A 21,718-nucleotide genomic window follows, 5' to 3' on the forward strand; every position below is an offset into this window, starting at 1 on the left:
CCTTGTGACTGTCTAACTCTGTCTTGACCTCAACAGATACACAGACACAGCAGAACAACAACCCGTTTGGACGCTATTGATCTGTGGCACTTCAGCCTGACCGAGGAGGGAGACATCACTGTGGACTGGATACAGCCTCTTCAGCCTGACCCACAAACTGGGGCTGCCCCCAACCTCTGTCCTTGGGCCTGTGCCCCCAGTGCTGCTGCTGCCTGTCTCACAGGGAGATGCCAGGAGGATGGTTTTATTGTACAGAGAAAGTGTTTTTACTATCAGATTTCTACAAATGTTTATGGAGATCCCTTGTGGCTGATAGTCTCCCTTCCCAGTTTGGTTTCAGTTTTTACTCAGTTTTTAGTATTTTTGTTAAAATAATGATTAAGACATTGTAAAATTTTGTACTTTATTTATACCAGATGAACCCCATACTGCAGACATTCTCGGATGAATACAGAGAGCTTACTTTGCAAAAGGAGTGTGTATTCAGAGCCTTCCTTTTCTCCTCAGCGCTCCTCCCAGTACAGCCCAGCAGCACCTCTACACATGATCTTTATCTCTTTCTCAGTAGAGCTTTTGTGAAAGGCTAAACAATTTGGTTTGGGAAAGGAAGCACCCCTTCCCTGTTTGTTTCATGAGCTGGTGTTCACATGCTTGCAAGGGTTTGTGCAAGCTTTGTAGGATTTGTATGTTGATTAAGAGCTTTACTAGTAGTCTGTGGCATGTTCCACTAGGACAGAGGTATAAAGCAAACAGGGAGTTATGTTGCAGGGTAATTCTGAGCCCTAACAAGCCCAGCTTCCCAGCCACAGCAGTTACTGAGATGCTCAGGCTAGTACCTCTGCAGTCTAGGAGGAGCTGCAGACAGAGTGCACTCACAGCTCTACTTCTTGTCGCAGCACGGTTTTGCTGATAAGCACCAAGGCTCCTCTGCTAGCTCCTTCCTGACAGCCACAGTGCTTTCTCTGGATGGGTAACATGCTGCATTCTCAACTTCGACCTGGCTAATGCAGCCTGCTGGCATGGGGTCTCATCTCTGTCTGTAGCAGGCTGCTTTAGCTTAGTGCTCTCCATTCCTGCTGTCTGTTGAACCTGGAAACCGCCATCACCAGCACCTTTCTTCTGTCTTTGGTTCTTCCTCAGCAATTTGCTTGTGGACCGTTTGACCTGCGGTCCCTCTGGTACCTTTTCTTGACCAGTCTTCCTTCTGCCCCATCTCTGGGATATGGTGAGGCTCGCAGGGACTTACGGAGGAGCTGCACTTGATCTTCATCGAAGGGCAAATAAACAGTTCTATAGTGTAGGCCATAGCAAGAAGGCAAGCTTAGGGAGTGAAGAGGAAGGAGGGATGTTGGGGCTCTAGCCCTCAGCTGTGCTGAGACTACTGTGAGGGATGTCAGCGCCCCAGGGCCGTGCCTGATGTGTTGGCTGATGGGCCTGTGTCTGCTGCCCCAAGAACTGGAGCTGAGCCCTTTCCTCCCCGGCAGCAGGCAGGTGGCTGCTCTTGGGGGGGGGACAGCTGTGTGGGCTGCCTGGCACCACACCCACCCTGTGCTGTGCCACACCACCCTTGCACCTGTGCCAGGCTCCTGCCATGTTGCAGGTGGATTGGAAGGTGTTGCTGGCCAGGCCTGATGGAGATGGACTCCCTCGTTAATGAGGACAGATGTGTATACAGAGCTGCTTCCTCTGTGCATCCCTGCTTGTCCCCTTCCATGAGGATCAGGCTGGGGAGCAGCCTTGAGCTGGCTGTTAGGTCCCCCATCCCCTCATGCCCCGAGGGAGGCGTGTGCCAGGGGCTCTGTTTGCCCGCAGCCTGTGCTGGGTGACCCCAGAGGTGGAAGCCCTGCTCAGGGCCATGGCTGTGCCAGCTGGCTCCTGCTCTGAGGGACCCATGGCTGGGGCAGGAGGAGGGCTGTGCTCCCCTCCCCATCCTGCCTGGGGTGTGGGCAGGGAGTGCCTCGGGGCCAGTGGAGCCACAGCCTGGGGGAGCTGGGCACTGTCCCTGGGCAGAACAAGTCCCTCTTCCTGGTGTGTGTGGCTGTGGCCAGTGGCCGCCTCCTCTGCCAGCCCTGGGAGGCAGCTGAGCCTATGCCAAGCGGCGTCTTAGATGCTGCCTTCTGCATTGCTGCTGTGCCAGAGGTGGGAGGAGGGTGGCTCTCTGCAGCAGCCGGTGCTGGAGCTGGGTGGCAGAAGACAGCAGGCCATGGGTAGCTCTGGGCAGGGGTGCAGTAGTGTGCAGCTTGCATGGCGGCTGTGGCAGGGCTGGGATGCTGCAGCAGCAGAGCATGGAGTTGGGTGCTGACCTCCTGCTTTGTGCCCTTCAGGGCTGCAAGGTTCTGGTAAAAGCACCCCAGGGACCACCCTGCCTCCCTAGGGAAAAGGGGATGACTTGTCCCTCCCTGGGGCCAGGTGTCTGCTGCCAGGGGACCCTGCTTTATTGCATGGCCCAGCAACAGGGCTACCCCTGCTCTTTCCTCCTGTAAAAGGCTCCCCGCGAGCTGTGCCAGCTGCTTGGTAGTCTGGGTCTGCGTGGGATGAGCAGGACTCCAGAGCTCCATCATGGTGACAGACCCAGGGCTGCCAGTGTCCAAGACCCCACAAGACCCTCTGGCTGCCCAGAGGTTTCCAGCATGTGCAGGAGGCTGCAGGGGCACATGGGGACCAGGGCAAGACCTGGTCATGGCACGGGGCACATCTGGGGAGCTGTGCTCTGCCCAGCCTGGCTGCGTGCCTTGCAGCCGCTGCTGCTGTGCTGCATGTTAGCACTGAGCCATGGTGGTTTTAAGCAGGTCTGACAGCTTCCAGCCCTTCTGCTCCTCCGAGTTGTGGCTAAATGCTGCTTGTGACAGAGCCAGAGGCAATGGGGGGGATTTTACTACACACTGCCCGTTGAGTAACGCATGTGGCTGCCCTGCTGTGGCCACCGGTCCAGGGTGGGGGGTATGTGTTTGATGCTGGGCTCCCTGGGGCTGGGGGCCAGCCCCAAGGGGTGCCTGGGCAGGGTCCACGGGTGGCGTGTGCAGGCAATGCCGCATGGTATGTGCCCAGCACATAGGGAGAAGCCTGAGGTTGCACAAAGCTTGGCATGGTGGTGTGATGGGTGGGCAGGTCATGCCCCACGCACCCACCCCACCCAGCAGCCTGGCACAGGTGGTCCCCAAGGACCATGCCCAGGACAAAGGTGGCTTGTCAGGCACCGTCAGAGCTGGTGTTGTGCAAGAAAATCAATCACTGCCTACTCAAGCAGCTGAAGCCGGGAGTGGAGCAGGTCCGCGAGTGCCCAGCCCTCCCCGTGCGGTGCCCATGGTGGGGAGCAGGGCCATAAGGCACCACTGCAGCCATGCACCATGACCCTGTCCTGGGCTGGTTTTGCTGGGCAGCAGGACACAGGGAGCCATGCCTGGAGCCCTGCCTGCTGCAGGGCAGCAGGGTACCAATCCAGGAACCCCTTCAAGACGCTTCTCAGGGCTGATGAACCCTGGTGGGCACGGGGCAGGGTTGTGCATCTGTCCCACGGGGCGCTGGACCATGTTGTCTGCTCAAGGGTGTACACAGTGGCAGCGTGCAGCTCACCCTGCATGTAACAGGCCAGCAACAAAATCGGTCAAGCTGCTGACCACCAGCGAGCGGTCCCTTGGAGAGGGAGTGGAGCAGGAAAGCTCTGACCTGCTCTGCAATGGCAGCCAGAAGACGCTGGGGCAGGTGAAGCCCAGCCTGCATCGGAGTGTGGGGATCTCCCTGCAGCTGCACATTCACCGACTCAGTGCTCATGCTGGTGGCTTGCAGGAGAGCTGAAAGAAATGCCTGCCCTTCATATGCTGCCACACAAGCATCTTAAACAGGAAGCGGTGGCTGCTCTGCAGAGCCTGGGTAGGGTCTGGGTTGCAGCTCTGACAGCAGGAGGGAGGCAGAGCCCAGCTCCCCTCGCCCGGATCGGAAAGCATGGAGGTGTCTGCTGGTAACTGCACGTCCTCCTCTTTGATCAGGCATTGCAGCTGACGATGCCCTGGCTATGGCAGAGAGATGCAGAGACCAGACACGTCAGCAGGACCCAAATCCATGCCCTGTTTCAAATGATTTCTGTAATCCCATCAGGCAGGACTGAAACAGAGGGGTAGCCCTGCCATGGGCAGAGGCAGGCTGGAGGAGAGGCGACTCCTGCCAGGAGGCCGTGTGTGGGAGGGGAAGATATCCCCATGCGGGGGACAACCCATGCTGGGAAGGGGCACACCAGGAGGAAAGAGGAACGACAGCAGTTCTTGGTCTTGCTGCACAGTGCTGCTGGGGCCTATGGCACTATGGCTGCTGAGCCCACAGCCCGGTGCATAGCAGGGGGTGGATGGGTGGCAGGGCTGCACCTGACCCCAGGGCTAAGGCTGGGATGGGGCATCCCATACTGGTACCTGGTGAATCCTCCCTGGACGAGCTGGGTACTGCGGAGCAGTGGGAGAGGCAGGGGCTGCTCCCCTGGCCAAGGGGAAAGATGCCAGGGCTGGAGGGCGTGGGGTGCTGCAGCTGCTGTGGGATGTGCCGGGGCAGCACAGCCCAGGGCTATGTGGGGGGTTGGAGGGGACCCATGCAGAGTGGCTGGGGCAGGTACAGGGTGCAGTGGGGCAGGATTCTGGATGCCCAGAATGGTGCAGGATGCCCAGGGCAGTGCAGGGATGACCAAAGTGGTGCAGGATGCCCAGGGCGGTGCGGGGATGCCCCCGCAGATGGGGTCGTTTGCTGGGGCAGTGTGGGGTGCCCCAGGGTGTGCAGGTGTGCCAGTCGGGACGGTGGGGGTTACCCCCCCCTCCCCCCCGGGCCGGTAGCTGGACAATGCCCGTGCCGTGCGCAAGGCAGTGCTCCAGGGGCCGCGGGGGATACCGGGGGTGCAGGTGCGGTCAGTGCCGGCACCCAGTGGGCGCGGTACCGGACTGCGCGGTGCCCGGCGGGTGCGACACCCCCTCGGTGCAGTACCCAGGGTGGTGCAGATGCCGGGGCATGCGGTACCGGGCCCGGCCAGCGCAGCGGCGGGGCCGTGGGACGCCCGATCAGTGCGGTACAGGTACCGATACCGGACGACGGTGCCGGCGGCAGCGAAGGGGTGCTGCGGTACGGCCCCTCCCCCGCCCGCCCCCGCCGTGCACGCGCCGCGCGCTCCCGGTGCGGGGTCGGGCCGGACTGAGCGGAGCGCGGAGTAGCCGCTGCCGCCACCGGCATGGCCCAGCCACGCCACCACCCCCGACGGTGAGTGCGCCCCGCCCGGCCCGGCCCGGCCCGGCCCGCGACGGCTCTTGCTGGGGAGGGCGGCCGGGCGGGACCGGCCCGGCCCCAGGGCGCGGAGCTGGGGCCGGCCGCCGCGGCGGTGATGGGGCTCCCGGGGCGGGGGTGGCCGCGGGCCGGTCCCGGTCCCGGGGTAGGGCGTCCGGGGCCGGGCTGGGCATCGGGGCGGGGCGCGGCGGGGGTTAACGGGTGGGGCCGAGCGCGGCGGCGGCGGGTAACGGTGGGGGTTAACGGGGCCGGATGAGCGGCCGCGGCGAGCCGGCGGGTTGCCATGGTGATGCGCTGAAAGGGGGATTGTGCGCCCGCCTCAGCTGCGCGGCCCCCGCCCGCATCCCCAGCCCCCGCCCCGCATCCCCGGCCCGGGGCCGCCCGGTTGGCTCGGTTCCGCTCGGCTCAGCCCGTCGGGCCCAGCACAGAGCTGTCCCGGCTCGGGCGCTCCTGTCCCAGGGACTGAGATCCTCCCTGGGGCTGTGGGGGGCCTAGGGGTGCTGGTGCAGGCGGGGTTGGTTATTTGGGGTGCAAGGATGGGCCTGGTGCTGCCTGGCACGAGGCTGCTGGCGTGAGCATCCCCGGATCAAGGGCAGGTAGGAGATCCCCTTGGCTCGATTTATTTGGATAGCATGGGGAATGACATTAGTCACTGGGCTCCCAGAGCAAAAGGGCATTCCCTGTGCTCTCTGGGGCAGGGGCCCAGGGTGGAGGCAGGCTCGTTGTCAAACAGGGGCTCTGTTGTCCTGGCTGTGCTTGTCCCTGAGCCGGGTGGCACATGGCACAGGGGTTGCTGGTGGCTCCGTTGGTTGACGCGCGCTGTGGCTGGAGTCGGTGCCGTTCACCTGAGCTTGGCTCCGTCACGCTCAAAGCCACAGAGCAGGACAGGCGTGGTGGGTGATGGTTAGCGTTGGGGTCCGTTCGCGTCTGGCACTGTGGGCAGTGAGTGAGAGGAGAAGTGATGAGGGACGTGAGGCCTTTGGCCAGCCAGTGTCTGGACCACGCTCTGCCAAATGGTGACACCTCCTGGTGCCTCTGCTGGCAGCCCTTCCCAAGGCCACGGACCTCCCTTGGGGAGTTGGCTCTGTCATCCCCATGATGCTGGGATCTTCCTTCCATCCTTTGAGGGTGCCTTGTCCGATGCTGGTGCCAGCTTGGCCCCCGGCGACAGCAGAGGGGTTGGAGGTGTCCCCATGGCTGGGCACACATGGGTGCAGCAGGAGAGTTGACAGAGCCAGCTCCCTGCGAGCCCCTGCGCTGGCTGTGCTTCATGTCAGCCTGGTGGGACCTTCCTTCCTCTGGAAACTGGGGTGCTCTGTGGAATCAGGGGCATCTGCAAGCTGGGTAGGGCGTGGATGTGTCCCCAGAGAGGGAGCTGTGGGTTGCCAAGGCAGTGGTTACTCTTAGCTCTTGGAAACATGTGTGCCATCTTTTCTCCCTGCTCTGCACCAGAGCACCTGTGCCAACCCCTGGCGCAGGGCTGGGCACCCCGAGGTCCCCATCAGAGCAGAATCTCCTCCTGCTCTGCACGCTGCAGGTGACCACCACCAGAGCTGGTGTCTGCAAAATGGTTAAAGGCTGACATTTAGAGGTCACACTTTTAGCATTGTGCATGTGTTTGCTTCATTTGCATTTGCAGTTAGCCCAGCTCGAGGCTTTGCCACTCGCATGTGCAGTTGCCATGGTTACATGTGCAGTCGGGATGTGGAGTTTGGTTGGACACCTGCAAACATGCAGCTCTCAACCTCCGGAGCACCAGGGCACAAGCAAAAGCTGCTGAGATGCAGGGCAGCTCTCGGACCTGGGCATGTGGGCCCTGTGCAGCGATGCGCTGAGGAAATGGAGTTGCAGTGCCCACCTTGGCAGGGTCTGCATGCTACTGCCTTGCACAGCCTCCAGCTGCCCATATTCAACACATAATGTGCATCTAGGGCAGTGTTCTTGGAGAAGAAGGTTGAGCCCATGCCAAGGTCTGTCCTGGTTTCGGCTGGGACAAGGACCCAGCCCTGGACCTTACATCTGGGTCTGTCTCCTTCCCAGACCTTGTGTAGAGGCCCTTCTCCCAAAGGGCTGGAGTGAAGGTGCTCGAGAGCAGGGTGGTGAGGGCAGGCAGAGCCTGGGAGTCACAAGCAGAGCTGCTGTGCAGGCTGGCAGTGCCTTGCCCGCGGGCAGGGGCCTGCCAAGGCTTCAGAAGGCAGCGTGAGAATTGGCAGAGCACTGTGCTGAGACTCCGGCTGTGGTGGCTGCATCTCTCCTTGCTCTCTGTGGGGTCCAGTTTGGGTGCTCAGGTCCAACACAGACAGGGACCCAGTCCAGGTACCTTTTGACTAGGATCACATTGAGTCCGCGAGAAAGAGCAAGGAGATAGTGACTGCCAAAATCCTCTGGCAGGTCCACGTTGGCCTTGTCTTTCTGTCAAGGGAGGAGGAGTTTTAGGACAGCAGGTATGGAAGGGACCTCGAGGTCATCAAGTCTCTAAGCTCCATCTAAACTATTCCTGAGCAGCATCAGCTCAGCCAGCTCCTAAACCTCCCCAACCACAGCGGTTCTGCTGCCTCCCAAGCAGCTTGCTGCCATCTTCCCATATCCTTCCTGCTAGGAGCTACTTCTATGCAGCAGGCGGGGGAGAACGGAAGCCCTCTTGGCTGTCCAGGAGCAACTGTGGCCTCAGACAGACCAGTGTGGGGTGTCCATGCTGCGCCAGTGGCAGCTGGAGGAATCTAGTAACAGGAGGAGGGTGGAAGGATGGTGGGAAGCAGTGGGGATGGGGACATGGAGCATGTGTCTAGGCACGAGCTGTGGAGGAGCCATGGAGGAACGTGTGAAATCTCACAGCAGAGCATGGAGGGGCTGAGTATCTGCTGTCCTGGGGCTGTGCACCAAGTGCAGAGGGATGGGGCAGGGACAGCTTGCCTCTGTCCTTAGGGCTTTCAGTGCCACTGGGATGGGACAGTTATTTGCTCCCCGTGGGATCCCAGAGATTCCTCCCCTGATGGTCTGTGGTTATCAGCTGCTACTGACAGTGTTTCGGAAGATGCTTCCTAATCAGGGTCTGGCACTTGTACCTGCAGCCACAGGCACAGCCAGAGGCACACGTGAGTCTTGGGTCGGCACGGAGGGGAGGTGGTTGCAGCCGGCTGGCAGGGGCACGTCAGCAGAAGGAGGCAGCGTGGATCCTGGTTACTGGGGTGCTTGAGGAGAGCTGGGTTTGAGGACTGTGGCAGAGCTGAGTGGTGCTGCATGGTGGACTAAATGCTCTAGTGGTCTTCTAATGTGATGCTCCCTGGGGCTGGGGGCAGGGAGCAGGCTGTGACCAGCGCTGTGTGCTGCTGGCCTCTGCAGGATTCTGCAACAGGTGTGAGGGGGATGAATAAAAGGTCCTGCAATTGCCAAAACTGGCAGTTTGAACCCACATCATTCAGACCCTGGAGCAAGTCTGACTGAGGGGAAACAACGATGAAGTGGGAACACTGGAAAGACACGGGGGCTTCTGGCTGCAGCTGCCGGGTCCTGTCGGGTGTGTGGGGCTCCTGGAAATTTTCCCTGGTTAGGGTACATGCTGTTTGTTTGGAGGCTTGTCTGGGCTCAGTAGCGACGTGGTATTGCAGTCCATGACAAAACCTGTGTTCCTGCTTAGTCTTGCAGCTGTGTGGGGAAACTCTGCCCTTGCAATATACTCCTTTTGCCGTGTTTTTTGTCCGGCAGCGGGGCAGGCATGTGGCATGGGGGGAGGGGTGTCTGTGAGCAAGACTTTGTGCCGGGGAGCACTGTCTGGGCTGAGACCGCCTTGGCAAGGAGCTCAGGGGATTGTTGGTAAAGAAGCCTGGTTCCTGACACTGCAAAATGCAGAACAGTGGAGTAACATCTGTTATTTTCAAACTGCATACCAGTGTGAGTGTATCCTGCGAGGTGCCTGGCAAGCAGAGCCGAAGCATTGCCTGGTAGCCAGATGCTCTGGCCATGCCAGCAGAGCAGGTGGCAAAGTTTGGGAAAGGTTGCAGAGAGAGCATGTTACAGGGCTCGTACTGTGCCTGAGCCTTGTTTGGGTCTGGGCTGCTGGGGCTCTCTGAGGGTGAGGATGGTTGGCAGAGGCTGGTCAGGAAGGCTTTTGAGATGGGCTTGGGGAGGGGACTGCTGAGAATGCCCTTTGGCGTGGTGATCAGGGTCTGCAGGGGCTTCGCCTTCATCAGGCATTCATTAGCTGCTACTCTAAAGGAGTGGGAGAACAAGCCCAAGTCTGCAGTGTGGCCAAAGTGTCTGCATGCCACTCACCATGGAAGTGGCCGTGTCCATCTCCTGGTGCCAGCACTCAGTGCTAAAGGAGTTGTGGAGGTGAGTCTGTGAGTCCGGCTGTCCTCACGTCTTTCCTCTGCCCTTACATGACTCCAGGCATTGCTGAGCAACTTGAGGACTCGTGGGACAGTGATGCAGGAGAAGGGGGCAGGGGTTGCCCTGTCTTTCTGTCTCTAGAGCTGCCCGGGGGAGCTCAGGAGAGATGTGTGGGTGTTGAGATCATTGTGGGGGCAAATGCCTGGAAGTTGCAGCAGGAATGGTCAGAGGTCTGACGGCCGCTGTGCAAAAAATGGCTAAATAAGGCAGGGTTCTTCAGACTGGAAGAGAAACAACAGAAGATGGATAAGATACGTCTACAGGAGGCCAGAAGAGAAGGGATAGAGGTTAACTGTTCACTCTTTCTTTCCATGCAAGTACAAGGTTCACATCAAATGAAGCTAGCAGGAGGTGCCAAACAGGAGGAGGGGTATTGCCTCTCGCAGACGTGCTATCAAACCATAGAAGTCCTCAGAACAAGGTGTTGTGAACAGCAAAACCTTATGTTGGTTCCAGGAGAAATGGGATGAATTCAAGAAGGACAAGAGGTTCCTCAGAACTCATAAATACACCAAGATCCTCCTCTGACTTGGGCAGCTGTTGAGCTGCAAATTGCTCATGCTCCTGACTACTGGCAAGAAAGTACATAGGGCAAGGTGGACCCTTGGTCTGAGCTGTTATTTTCATAATGTTGTGCCTACCAGAGAGGGTGGAGCCAGGAGGGAGCACTGGGCTTTGGTAAAGAAGGACGGGTTTATCCCCATGCAGCTCTGTGTTACTTTGCTTGGCATAGGGTGACAGATGCCTGCTCAGTCCCGCTTCCTTGCTGAGAGTGCAAGATGCTCTCCCCACATGATGGAGGTGCAGCTAGTAGGAGAGGTGGGACCTGTGCTAAGCACTAATCCTCTGCCTTGGCATCACAGGACCCTTTGCTGGAGACTTCTGACGGACTTCTGTCTGCTGAACAGTTGCTAATTCAGTTGGTTTGAAAATGGATGGCAATATCCCTTCCCTCTTGTGTTACCTGGCAGTTCTGCTTCCTCTGGTTTCCTGGGCACAGGGCACCTGCCCAACATGCTGGCAGCAGAGCTGGAGTCTTGTCCCAGCATTGTCCTAGTTCCCTGGTACTCGCTGCATGTGGTGGGCACTGTGAGATCACTGGGGATGTGATCTTGCCCTCCTCCAGTCCCCTGGCTCTGCCTGTTCTCATGCATGTCAGGAAACATCAGTGTCAGTTTTGTTCCTGGTTTTATGCCCAGATGAGAAAAGACTCATGTCCTGCTACCAGTGAGGGTCTGGTTCAGCCTTACCTCGGTGTACATGGGGTGCCAGAAGGCTGTCCCCCAGCTCCTCAAGCAGTCCAGAGACATGCAAGGACAGCAGGGAGACATGAGGCTTGGCTTGGGAGAGGTTTGCTTCTTGTGGGAGAAGTAGACATGGAGAGGAAGATGCAGGGATGAGCTGGGGATCTAGCAGTCCCCAGTGGGCTTTGGGTGGGGGGCAGTAGGATGAGGCCAAGCAAGGTTGAATCTCATGAAGAGGGCGCTGTTTCCCATCTTGATGACTTCCAGGAGGACCCCGTCCACAAGGGCTGAGGGAAGTATCCAGCCACAATGGCGTCCTTGCAACCACAACACTGAAATCTGCCCTTGGCTAGCAGCCGTAAGGGGACAGATCTTGTGCCTCAAGACAGAAATGATCTGTTTCTGTCTCATTGCCATTTTGGTCTCTGTTGCCACTAGGCTCTCTTGATGAGGATCTGAGGTTGCAGACTTGGGCAGGGAGCTGCTGTACTTTGATGCTTACGACCTTAAGAGGAGCCAAGTGGTTATGTGCTCTTTGTAACAAAAACCTCCTCCTGTGTCTGCCAGGAGCGATGCTTCAAAGAGGGCATCTGCCGAGGCAGAGCTGTGCTCAGGGACCTCTGAGAAGCAGCAGGGAGCATGGGAGCCTTCTTGGCACTGGGGGTTGCCTTTCCTTGGCATTGCTGGTCCTTGCAGCCTGCCTGTATGTCCTGCTTCATCCTGGTCTGCTCCCTCTGGAGAGACAGGGTATCCCCAGGCTGTCTGATTTGCTCCAGTGCAGCTTATTTCTTAACACTAGGCAGCCTTTACAGGAAAACACATTAAAGGATTTTTTGCCAGAGGTTTTAGGCTTTCTGCTTTTTTGTGCTTGAAGATAGAAAATATGGGAGGAGAAAGCTACAAGGGAAAATAGAAAATACATTTTGGATTAAATTTGAACAGGCTTCCTTCCTAGCTGCTGGCTTGCCTGGCCTCCAGTCCGTAGCAAGCTCTGGTTGCATGAGCAAGAGTCAAACTTTGCAGAGCTGCCCTGGCTGCAGGCTGACCCTCCAGCCTGGGGGGTTTTCATCATCTTCGGCTTGATCACACCAGCTTTGGTTTCGGTTTGGGGATGTGAGCAGCCGATGGCTCTTGCTGAGGGCAGGCTTCCCTGCTTGAGGAAGCTGCTTGTCTTAGTTGAGTAGAGGCTCTTGTGGGCTTGGGTTGGACCATCTAACTGCTTGAGGTCCTTCCAAGATGACTGGCACCGCATCTGTCCTGGCTGCCAGCTATACATACGACCTGTGACGATGGCAATCTCTGGCTGTGACACCTATATGAACTCTTTAGGTTGCTCACTGGAGCACGTAGCAAATCTGTGCCTTTCCAGAGTTCCTGGGAAAGCCTTTAGGGTTTCTGGGGAAACCAGTAACTCTGGGACGGGCTTTTATCTTATTCAGCTGCAGACGGGTGTTTTTGGATGCCGTGCCGTGCCAGCAGCATGTGTGGGTGGCCGTTGTGCCACGGGCCCCGGGGCTCCCCTCGCCCTGGTGCTGCCCTGGGCGTGGAGGGCACTGCCAGCATCGTGGCAGCTCCGCTGTGAGCCGATGCTGGCTGTGTGGGGTCAGTGGCTTTGCCCAGGAGCTCCTCCACAGCCGCCAGCCATTGTCCTCAGTGCCAGCACTCAGCGGCAGGGTGGGGCGCAGGGGAAGACAGATGTGGAGGGGGAGGGTGGCTTCTCCAGCACCTGTGCCTTATTCTGGAGCGTGCAAGTGTGAAATTCAATTTGTAGATAAGCCGTAGCTGGTGAGGAACACAGGCCACGGCGTCTGCTGGAGCCAGGCGGTGTCTGGGAGCAGTGCGGCCGGCATGCACAGCATGTCCTGCCTGCCAGCTCTTGCAGAGGCTGACGTCACCTCAGAGGAGCAGTGGCTGCTGCAGGACGTGGCTGCTTGACGCTGTGTCATGTTGGCTTCTGCTGCTGGCAGAAGCCCTGCTGAGAGACGCTGCCCCAGGGCTGGTCGCCCCTGTCCTATGGAGGTGAGCGGCACGGTGCAGCCGGAAGCGAGAGGGACCTGGTGCTCTCTGCCACCAGCAGCTTGCAAGCTGGGTGACGGGGAGGATGGATGTTGTGAACAGAGGAGTCCATGGTGCTTCCAGCAGCAATGGTGTTTTCCTGCCTCCACGTTCGGATCTTCCCTTCCTGATGTTTCCAGTGAGTCCCGCTTGCTGGTGGGAGCAGAGGGAATGGGCATTAACAGCGTTAGCAAATGCAGCTTGTGCTGGCCCATGCTCTGTCCTCTGTGTGCGTTGCTACCAGTGGTCACAGCTCCCCTTCTCCTGCCCCAGTCCAGAGCTTTCTGGGTCTCCCACCTCTGAGTGCTTTGCAGAGAGCAGCTCTCTGTTGTGGATGAAGAGACCAGTGCTGTGAGGAGGGGAGCACGGTCACCCAGGCCAGTGATGGCAGAGCTGGGACTGAGCAGTGCCCTGGTCCTCGGTGGTGGCTGCCACTGGGGCCAGCTGTGTCCCCAGGCAAGCCACAGTGTTGTGGAGTGGTGGGTCACTGCTGATGCTGTCAGGCCTGGAAGGGGCACCAGCATGGTGATGCCAGGATGATCAGTCTGTCTGGGTGATCAGTCTTTCCTTGCTGGCCAGGGAAAGTGCTGCTCCCCTGACCCCAGCTTGACTCTTGCAATATGGTCAGAAAATCATGTCTGGTCTTTGGTCAGGGCCACTGGCACTAACACACAACTGAGCAGCTTGTGTCAGGTGGGATGTGCTGGGGCACTCACTTCTCCGAGTAGGGTGATTGGCTGGGGTTCAGCCGGGGCATCTCTCCGGCGCAGGATGGGACCTGCAGCTCTCCTAGCTGTGGGAAGCCAGGGGGCAAGGCGTGGCACAGCCCTGCATCCTGGGCTCTGGGCACATGGGTCTGTGTGGAGCCTGTCTGGTGTTTCACTTGGAAGTAGGGACTATTGTAACAAGGTGGAGGTGGTGTGGACATTGGAGGTAATGCTAGCTCAAACATATCCTGGGACAGCTTTCCCGAGCATTGCTGCCAAGGACCCTGCAGTGAGGAAATGATTTGGTGCTGGACTGCAATGGACTTTCTAGCACCATGAGGGAGCATGCATGGCCCTGCTGCCTGCGTTGTGGCCCTTGAGGGGTGGCTCTGTTGGGATGGCCCACACCCCCGCTTGCACAGGGATTTGCTGTCTCTATAGAGCCACCCTGCTCCATGGACTTGGTGGTTGGGTTGGTGTCCCATGTGTCGTGGTTTAACCCCAGCCGACAGCTAAGCACCACGCAGCCGCTTGCTCACTGCCCCCCCACCCCTGGGATGGGGGCGAGAATCAGGAAAAAAAACTCGTGAGTTGAGATAAAGACAGTTTAATAGGACAGAAAGGAATGAAAAACAATGATAATGATAATAATAATAATATGACAATAGCAATACTAAAAGAATTAAACTATACAAAGTAAGTGGTGCACAATGCAATTGCTCACCACTCGTTGACCGATGCCCAGTTAGTTCCCGAGCCGCGATCCCCCCTCCCAGTTAACTCCCCCCAGTTTATGTACTGGGCATGATGTCATATGGTATGGAATAGCTCTTTGGCCAGTTTGGGTCAGCTGTCCTGATGGTGTCCCCTCCCAGCTTCTTGTGCCCCTCCAGCCTTCTTGCTGGCTGGGCACGAGAAGCTGAAAAATCCTTGACTTAGTATAAACACTACTTAGCAACAACTAAAAACATCGGTGTGTTATCAACATTCTTTTCCTACTAAATCCAAAACACAGCACTATACCAGCTACTAGGAAGAAAATTAACTCTGTCCTAGCCGAAACCAGGACACCATGGCACAAGACAGGATGGTAATGGGTGGTGCAGGAAGGTGGTGCTTGTACACTGCTAGATAACTTGTAACCTTATCTGTGCACAGGAACGCTGACTAATTATGTAATGTTTCAACTTCTGTGGAAAAGTTAGTTCCTGCTTGTCTCCAACTGTTTTCCTCATCTTTGTTCTTTGCCCTGGGTGTCATTACCTTTAGCCTGGATCACCTCCATGACCTGGTTTACAATTCTGCCCCGCAGACTTTGCTCAGCTGACGAAGAGCAGTGGGCAGTGATGTCAGGCAAAAATAGGTGGTTGGGGCAGATGTAGGTAAAGGAAACAATTATCAGCTCTGCCACTGAAACCAGAGGTTCTTACAGCCACGGTCTGGATTACAACCTGTGATTAAGTGGTTTTGGCTTCCTGCTTTGAGTCAGTAAAATTGAACATTGACAACTTATTTTGGGTGTAGCTGTTCCCATTCAAAGCATTCTTGGATTTTGTTGCCCACCCTCTCTAGTCACATTTGCAGGAAGCTTTTGTATTTTTAAGCTGCAGTTGGTTCCTCTCTGCCCAGCCCATCTCCTTACATTTATAGAACCTCCTCCAGGCCACGCTAGTCTGTGGAAAGCATTGGCTGTGCACTCAGCCTGCCTGCAGCCACCGGTGCTTTCTTGGCTTTCCTTGGAGCATGCGTGAGATGTCTTGACTTGTTATTAGCACAGGTGGTAGTACGGGTAGGACAGGGCTTTGTGCAAATTGCCCGTGGCCCAGTTGGTTGGAGGGGATCCATGTCCTTTGCATGGCTGAGTGCCCAGAAAGGAGCTTGAGGGACTGGGGTATGAGAGAGTTTTGGGGAAGGACGTTCCATCAGTAGCTGGGTTTCATACTTGCTGCTTAGTTTGGGGCATTTCAGAAATGGGGGTGTCATTGCAGAGAGCCAGCCTCTTTGGTTCACTGAAGCCTCCTTTCTTTATTAAATTTCAAACCTGCTTTTGCTAACGTAAGAAATATGAACATGTTTGGACTTAGAGTTTCAGAAGCTTGTGCTCTGAAGAGTGCCTTGTGCTTGTGTAATTGCTCCCTAACATGGTTCAGTCATAATGATCCATGTTAGCTTAAAAACCAGGACCCCTGCTAGCCACGGTAGTTTCCAAGACGGTTATTTGGGAGAGGACATAGGAGCCATTACTCTGGCAGATGTGAGGGGGATGGTGATGAGCAGCTAGGATAATGTCAATACGCGGCTTGCCGAAGCTGGAGAAGTAAGTGAGGGGAATGCTACTTGTGCAGACAGCTCTCTCTTCACGGGGTGAGATTTGCACTCCAGTCGCTAGCTGCGGAGTGTTGATCTCAGATTTGTGAGTGAGCTTATATTGCCTTAAAGTAGGTGCCTGGTGCTTGTTTGTGGTGTGTTGGAGAGCAAGTGAGTTGTCTTGGCATGAACTTTGTGCTGGTGCCAAGGGCTTGCTGAAAGCAGATTGTCTGTCAGTTCGCTCCTGAAGAGATGTCTGGAAATTCTAGGGTTCTGCGGATGCACTTTTGCATTGTCAGTCACCTGCCCGCACAAAGTGAGCACTGGAGTAGTTCTGCCATTTATTTACAAAGCACTGTTTCCTCTAGAATAGAATAAATAGAATAGAATAGAATATTTCAGTTGGAAGGGACCTACAATGATCATCTAGTCCAACCGCCTTTTAAAGCATGTTATTAAGGGCATTGTCCAAATGCCTCTTAAACACTGGCAGGCTTGGGGCATCGACCACCTCTCTAGGAAGCCTGTTGCAGTGTTTGACCACCCTCTCGGTGAAGAAATGCTTCCTAATGTCCAGTCTAAACCTTCCCTGGTGCAGCTTTGAACCATTCCCACGCATCCTATCATGGGATATCAGGGCGAAGAGATCAGCGCCTCCCTCTCCACTTCCTCTCCTCAGGAAGCTGTAGAGAGCAATGAGGTCGCCCCTTGTTTAGTCCAGGTGATGCAGAGTTTGTTCACCAGATATCCTTGCACGTCCTGCCTTTCCTCCAGCTGCCAGACAAACGGCCCGCTGGAGCCTGAAAGAGACCGAGTGCTTTTCCTGCAAGTACTCCGTGCCTGTCAGACGATCTGGGCTGCAGGGCTGTGCTGTGGGTCTGCTCGGAGAAGGAGAACCACTCCTTCTCCTGGAGCAGAAGAGGCCGGCGGGGCGGCGGGAGCGGCGCGGTGCTGAAGGGACAGCTCCCGCCCGGCCCCGGGGACGGCGGCGGGGACGCGCCGGTCCCACCTCCCCTGCTCGGGGGTCAGAGCAGGCAGGGATCAACGTGCTGGCAGGGCTGGGGGGCACTGAACAGCCTGAACCCCCTCACACGATCTTCAGGGAACAGTACAAAGCACCACCCCATGATGGTCCGTCCTGCCAGGCCTGACCAGGCACGTTCAGGCTGGGATAGAGCGATGCCACATCCAACTGTTGCAGCGTGTGTGGCGACCCTATCGCAGCGGCTTCTGGAGTCTCCTCCGGGGCTCTTTGATCTTCCAGGCTGTGTCAGGCTCTCTTCCTTTGCTGCCAGTTGTTCTGGCTGGGGAGCAAGTGCATGTATATCCGTGCCAAGGCCAGGGCACTGTGTTTGCTGTTTAGACAGTGGTTCTCATTAACCTCTGCCCCTGCAGGGAAGCATTTGTAAACTGAAACTGTGCAAGCAGCAAGGTGAGGGAGAGAAAAGCTGCTGCCGTTTCTTCATTCTGGGGTCAGGGAAGCCATAACATGAGATAATCCAGATTATTTCTATCCAGAACATGGCACTAAACAGCCTACTTCCAGCAGCTGTCCCTGATCCATGTGGAAACCCAGCAGCCCACCAAGAGGCTGCTGCCACTGCCCTCTTCACAGCCAGGGGTCTGTCCTGGGAGAGCCTCTTGCTCACACAGCAGCTGCTGGCTGTGCCACCTGGCCCTGCCTCAGCTTTCCACCAGACTCCTGGGAAGCAGTGAGTGGGAACGTCAGCTGAAATCTAGACCAGCTCAAGGTGAGCATGCAGCCCACTCCAGAAGAGCCCAGGCTTTCAAGCATGGTTGTCCTTGGGTCCTCTAAGGAAGCCACCCTCTGCTTGCATCGGCAGTATTGGGTGCTGACCCCAACACCGTGCCTGCTGCAGTGCTCGCTGGCTGTCCTTCAGCAGCATCACCAGTCTCAGCTCAGTGACACTGAGAAAACTCCTGCATTTTTGGAGGTTTTGATGCTAAACAGGAGTTGGAAATGAGCCAGGCTATCTCACCTGCTGGGTAGTGTGCCTTCTGGAGCCGAGCATTGAACAGTGTGCTGGCATTCAACACCAAAAATGTCTGGAAAGGCTGAAGTGTGGGCAAGGGAAAGGTCTGCTTTGCCCCTGGTGTCCTTCCCAAGGCAGGCTTGGCTCCTTTATGAAGGACTCGTTAAAGGCCATGGAGCAAATGGGGACAGGCCATATTGCAGCAGGAGGCCACTGGCACCACAGCAGAAGTGGCACTTGAAATTGTCTGTTTCTAGGGATTTTGGGTAACATTCTTCTATTCTGAATGGGAACTCTTGAGGATCTTGGCACGTGTCTGGGAGTTGTCAAAGAGCTTCTGTCCCACATATGTTCTTGCAGCACTGAGGAACTTAACTGACACTTGTCATGCGGTCTTTCCACCCAGGGCACATCTCGTGCCCTGCCCTCCCCAGGGTGAAGGGTGTGCAGTGGAGTGTCTCGTAGGCTTCTGACGTTCAGCTTGCTTTAAATATTGGTGGTGCTGTGGGTAGAAGTTAAGAAAGGCAAGTCACAGGGAGGTATCTTGCACTTGAAGCAAACGAGGGTGATGTTTGTGACTGGTTTTCCTTCTGTCCCATCCGAGTGACTGTGGTGCCTAGATATTGGAGGTGCTGCAGATGTGCCTCTAGGCGGAGAGTGAGATGGGGGACACCAGACTCTGGGGGAGACCTCTGAAGACTAGAGAACAGATATGATGGGCTCTACGATGCTGGGCAGCCTCCTAAGTGTTCTGCTCTGTCAGAGCATCCTAAATGCTGAAGGCTTCATGGCCAAGGTGGCTGTAGTTTGCCCTACCTACAGGTGACACCAGGGTGACAAATGCTGAACAAATGATGGCAGGGACAGAGCTGCCAGCCAGGGCTGATGAGAAATGTAGGAGACTGGGCTGAAGGGTATGCTGAGGGGTCACTTGGTCCATCCATCTGCCATATAGCACCCTTTGCAGATATGCATGGGGTGCTTTAACTTTTCTTGGTGTACACTTGACTCTCCTTTCTTAATATGAATGTGTCTCCTACCTAGCATGAAGTTCAATGTCAGACTGTTCTGACCTTTTTTGCAGTGGCCTTTACATGTTAAAAAACTGCATCCTCTGACTTTTCTTGTCTAGACTAGCCCCGCTCTTCCAGGCTTTTGTCCAAGGCTTTTTGGTGGTCTTGCTGGTCTCCCGTGGCCTCTCTCAGTTGGTCTAAATCTTTTGGGGAATGAACTGGTTCTCTGGAGAATGGTATAATTACTTGATGTGCCTTTATGAGCTGAAAGAAGAGCAGAGTAATTACTTCACATGTCATTATAAGCTGGCCTTTCACACATCCAACTGTATTTGCCTTTTTTTGTGACAATGACACGCTGGCTCACATTCAGTTTGTACTTCCCTGTGGCCCTTATGACCCTTCTGGCAGAAACGCTGCTGTCTTTTCTTCTGTGGTTTGTTTGTGCAGTTTTTTACCTCCCAATGACTTACAGCCCTGCCCATCATCTCTCAGCCCTTTCCCCAGTCTGTCGGGAGCATGTCAAATTCCCGTCCTGGCCTCCAAAGCGCTGGGTGTCATGTGCAGATTTTAAAACATACTCTGTTCTGTCATTTAGGTCATTCATGAAAAAGCAAAGCAGTAGCAGCAGCAGGGCAGACCTTTCTGAAACCCTACTTGTCCCCTTTCAGTGTAACTGCAAGCCACTGGTAACCATCTATTACTGTGCACCAGCTCTGTGATGGACCTGAAGTCCTGGTAATTGCTTCCACAGTGCTGTGGGACCAGGAAACATCTGCCTGTGGCATGGATGGGTAACCTGGGGTGGGTCAGAAAGACCCACTGGGCACAATCCATAGCACGTAACCACGAGCTTTTCTGTGTAGTATTATCCTCAAGCGTCGACCCAGGCCACAAGCATCAGAGGGTGCGAGCCGAGACCTGCTGGCAGAGGGATGCTCTTCAGGAGCTGCTGGGACACACGGACACAAGCACGTCAGTCCAGTTGTGCTGCAGTGTCTGTGCTCCCCAGGGTTTCCTGTGGGGTTTCTGCAGCGTTGCAGGCCAGGTGGGATGGGACTGGGGGTTGGTGAGAGCTGGGGTCACTGCCTGGTGGAGGAGAGCAGCTGGCAGGGTGGGGAGCGCAGCTGGCAGGTGCCACTGCCTGAGAGCTGAGCATCAGCCTGAGGTCCCGGTGCACAGACTGGTGGAAAGGCTTGGAGCTCGCTCGCCCTGGGGAAGAGGAGGCAGAGGTTTCTCATGCTGCTTGCTGGGTGCATGTCTGTGCTGGGGTGCGTGGGCTGGCCTCCAGCTACCTCTCACTGTGATACAATGGGGTCAGATGGTGAGCAGAGCTGCACAAGGCAGAGTGGCTGGAGGGTGCAATGGGACATCCCGTCCGCTTGCTGTTGGGAGGAGATCATCCATCTGTGCCAGCCAGGCGGTTTGAGGTCCCAGTCTGTCCTGGCCCTGGAGGACACAGGACATAGAGTGACAGCATCAACATGATGAGCTTGGGGTTGGGTCAGCCTGAGTGCTCAGGGGCAGGAGGCCGGACACTGATGAAGGGTCCGATATGAGGGCAGGCTGCCTGCTGGCATCTCCAGCTGCCTGCCAGGGAAGGTGTGGATCCAGCTCGTCTGGCTGGTGTTGAGATGCCTGACTGTGCATCTGCGAGGGAGGCTTCCAGAGGATCCCGCCTGCCCAGGTTTCCATGGAGAGAGTCTTCTTGTTGAGGAGGGTGCTGTCTGGCAGACAGTACGGCTGTGGAAATACCGATAGAGCATTTGTTTTCCAAAGCACATGAATAACATCCCTAACAGCAAGCAGCCTCACTTCCTCCGCTCACCCCACCAGCGGTCTGGCAGAGCGACCTGGGATGCCTGCGGTGTCTTTATCTTCCCTGCTCCTCGCTGCACACTTGTCTGAGCATCCCCAGTTTGGCTGTATCTGCCCAGCCCGGCCCGGTTTCCCTTCCAGTTGGCAGGCATGGCTCCTCCTGGCGCAGGGCTGCAGGGAGGCAGCAGCCATCTTCGCTGGGGGACACGTTTGGCTTTGCTGCTGGAGGGAAGAACGGGAGCGCTGTAGGCAGCAAAACTGGGGAAGTTTTGCTCCCACCTCCCGTGGGATGCGAGGGGAATCGCTTCCCTAAATGAAATGTTCTTTCTCGGATCTCCTGGTTATTTTGCATGCTTTGAAAGACCAGCAGGCAGCAATGCAAGGAGCATGCAACGGCCCCCGGTGAAGGGGGCTGAGCTCAGGTTTTCATGGCAGTCTGTCAATACTAAATTAAGGCTAAATTCCCATCCTAAATGTTATGTTAACATGAAGTTACAGCAGAAAGCACAGAGCACAGAACAATATGAGGGAGTAAGATGTGTTACAGGGGTATTGTAATCATCCCGAATGAGGCATTTGAAACCCAGGGAATTCCAGATTTAGGATTTGCATTGGTTTTGGGTTTATAATTGAAAAACAATCCAAACATAGGAAGGCTTAGGAGCATGTCGCTGAGATTGTTTGGGTGCCTTTATTCTGTGCTCTGGGGACATGGGCAGATGGAGGGAAAAAGTCTTTAAAAATGATAGAACCAAATGTGGAATTACAAGTGTTAAAATATCGTGATCTGGATTTGAGTGTTAAGTCATCATGGCTCACCAGGGTAACGTTAGGGCTGCTGGGTCTTGACTGTGCATCTCCATATCTGGTCATACCTGGCTATCACTAACATAATTCATCTCTGTGCCTGATGCTTCGTAAAACTCATAATTGGA

At 56.2% G+C, this 21,718-nt stretch overlaps 1 protein-coding gene across 2 annotated transcripts in view; it reads left to right on the top strand.

Annotated features, from left to right (window-relative positions):
• MED12 (mediator complex subunit 12) overlaps window positions 1-466 on the top strand; it is a 37,574-nt gene extending 37,108 nt beyond the window's left edge. For both annotated transcript variants that reach the window (XM_050901610.1, XM_050901611.1), the window contains exon 44: window positions 37-466. In XM_050901610.1, the coding sequence (XP_050757567.1) occupies window positions 37-80 (44 nt within the window). In that variant the 3' untranslated portion in view covers window positions 81-466. The remainder of the gene's footprint in view (window positions 1-36) is intronic.
• Window positions 467-21,718: the final 21,252 nt, after the last annotated feature.

This window comes from Gymnogyps californianus, chromosome 9 (assembly GCF_018139145.2).
Source record: "Gymnogyps californianus isolate 813 chromosome 9, ASM1813914v2, whole genome shotgun sequence".
NCBI lineage: Eukaryota > Metazoa > Chordata > Aves > Accipitriformes > Cathartidae > Gymnogyps > Gymnogyps californianus.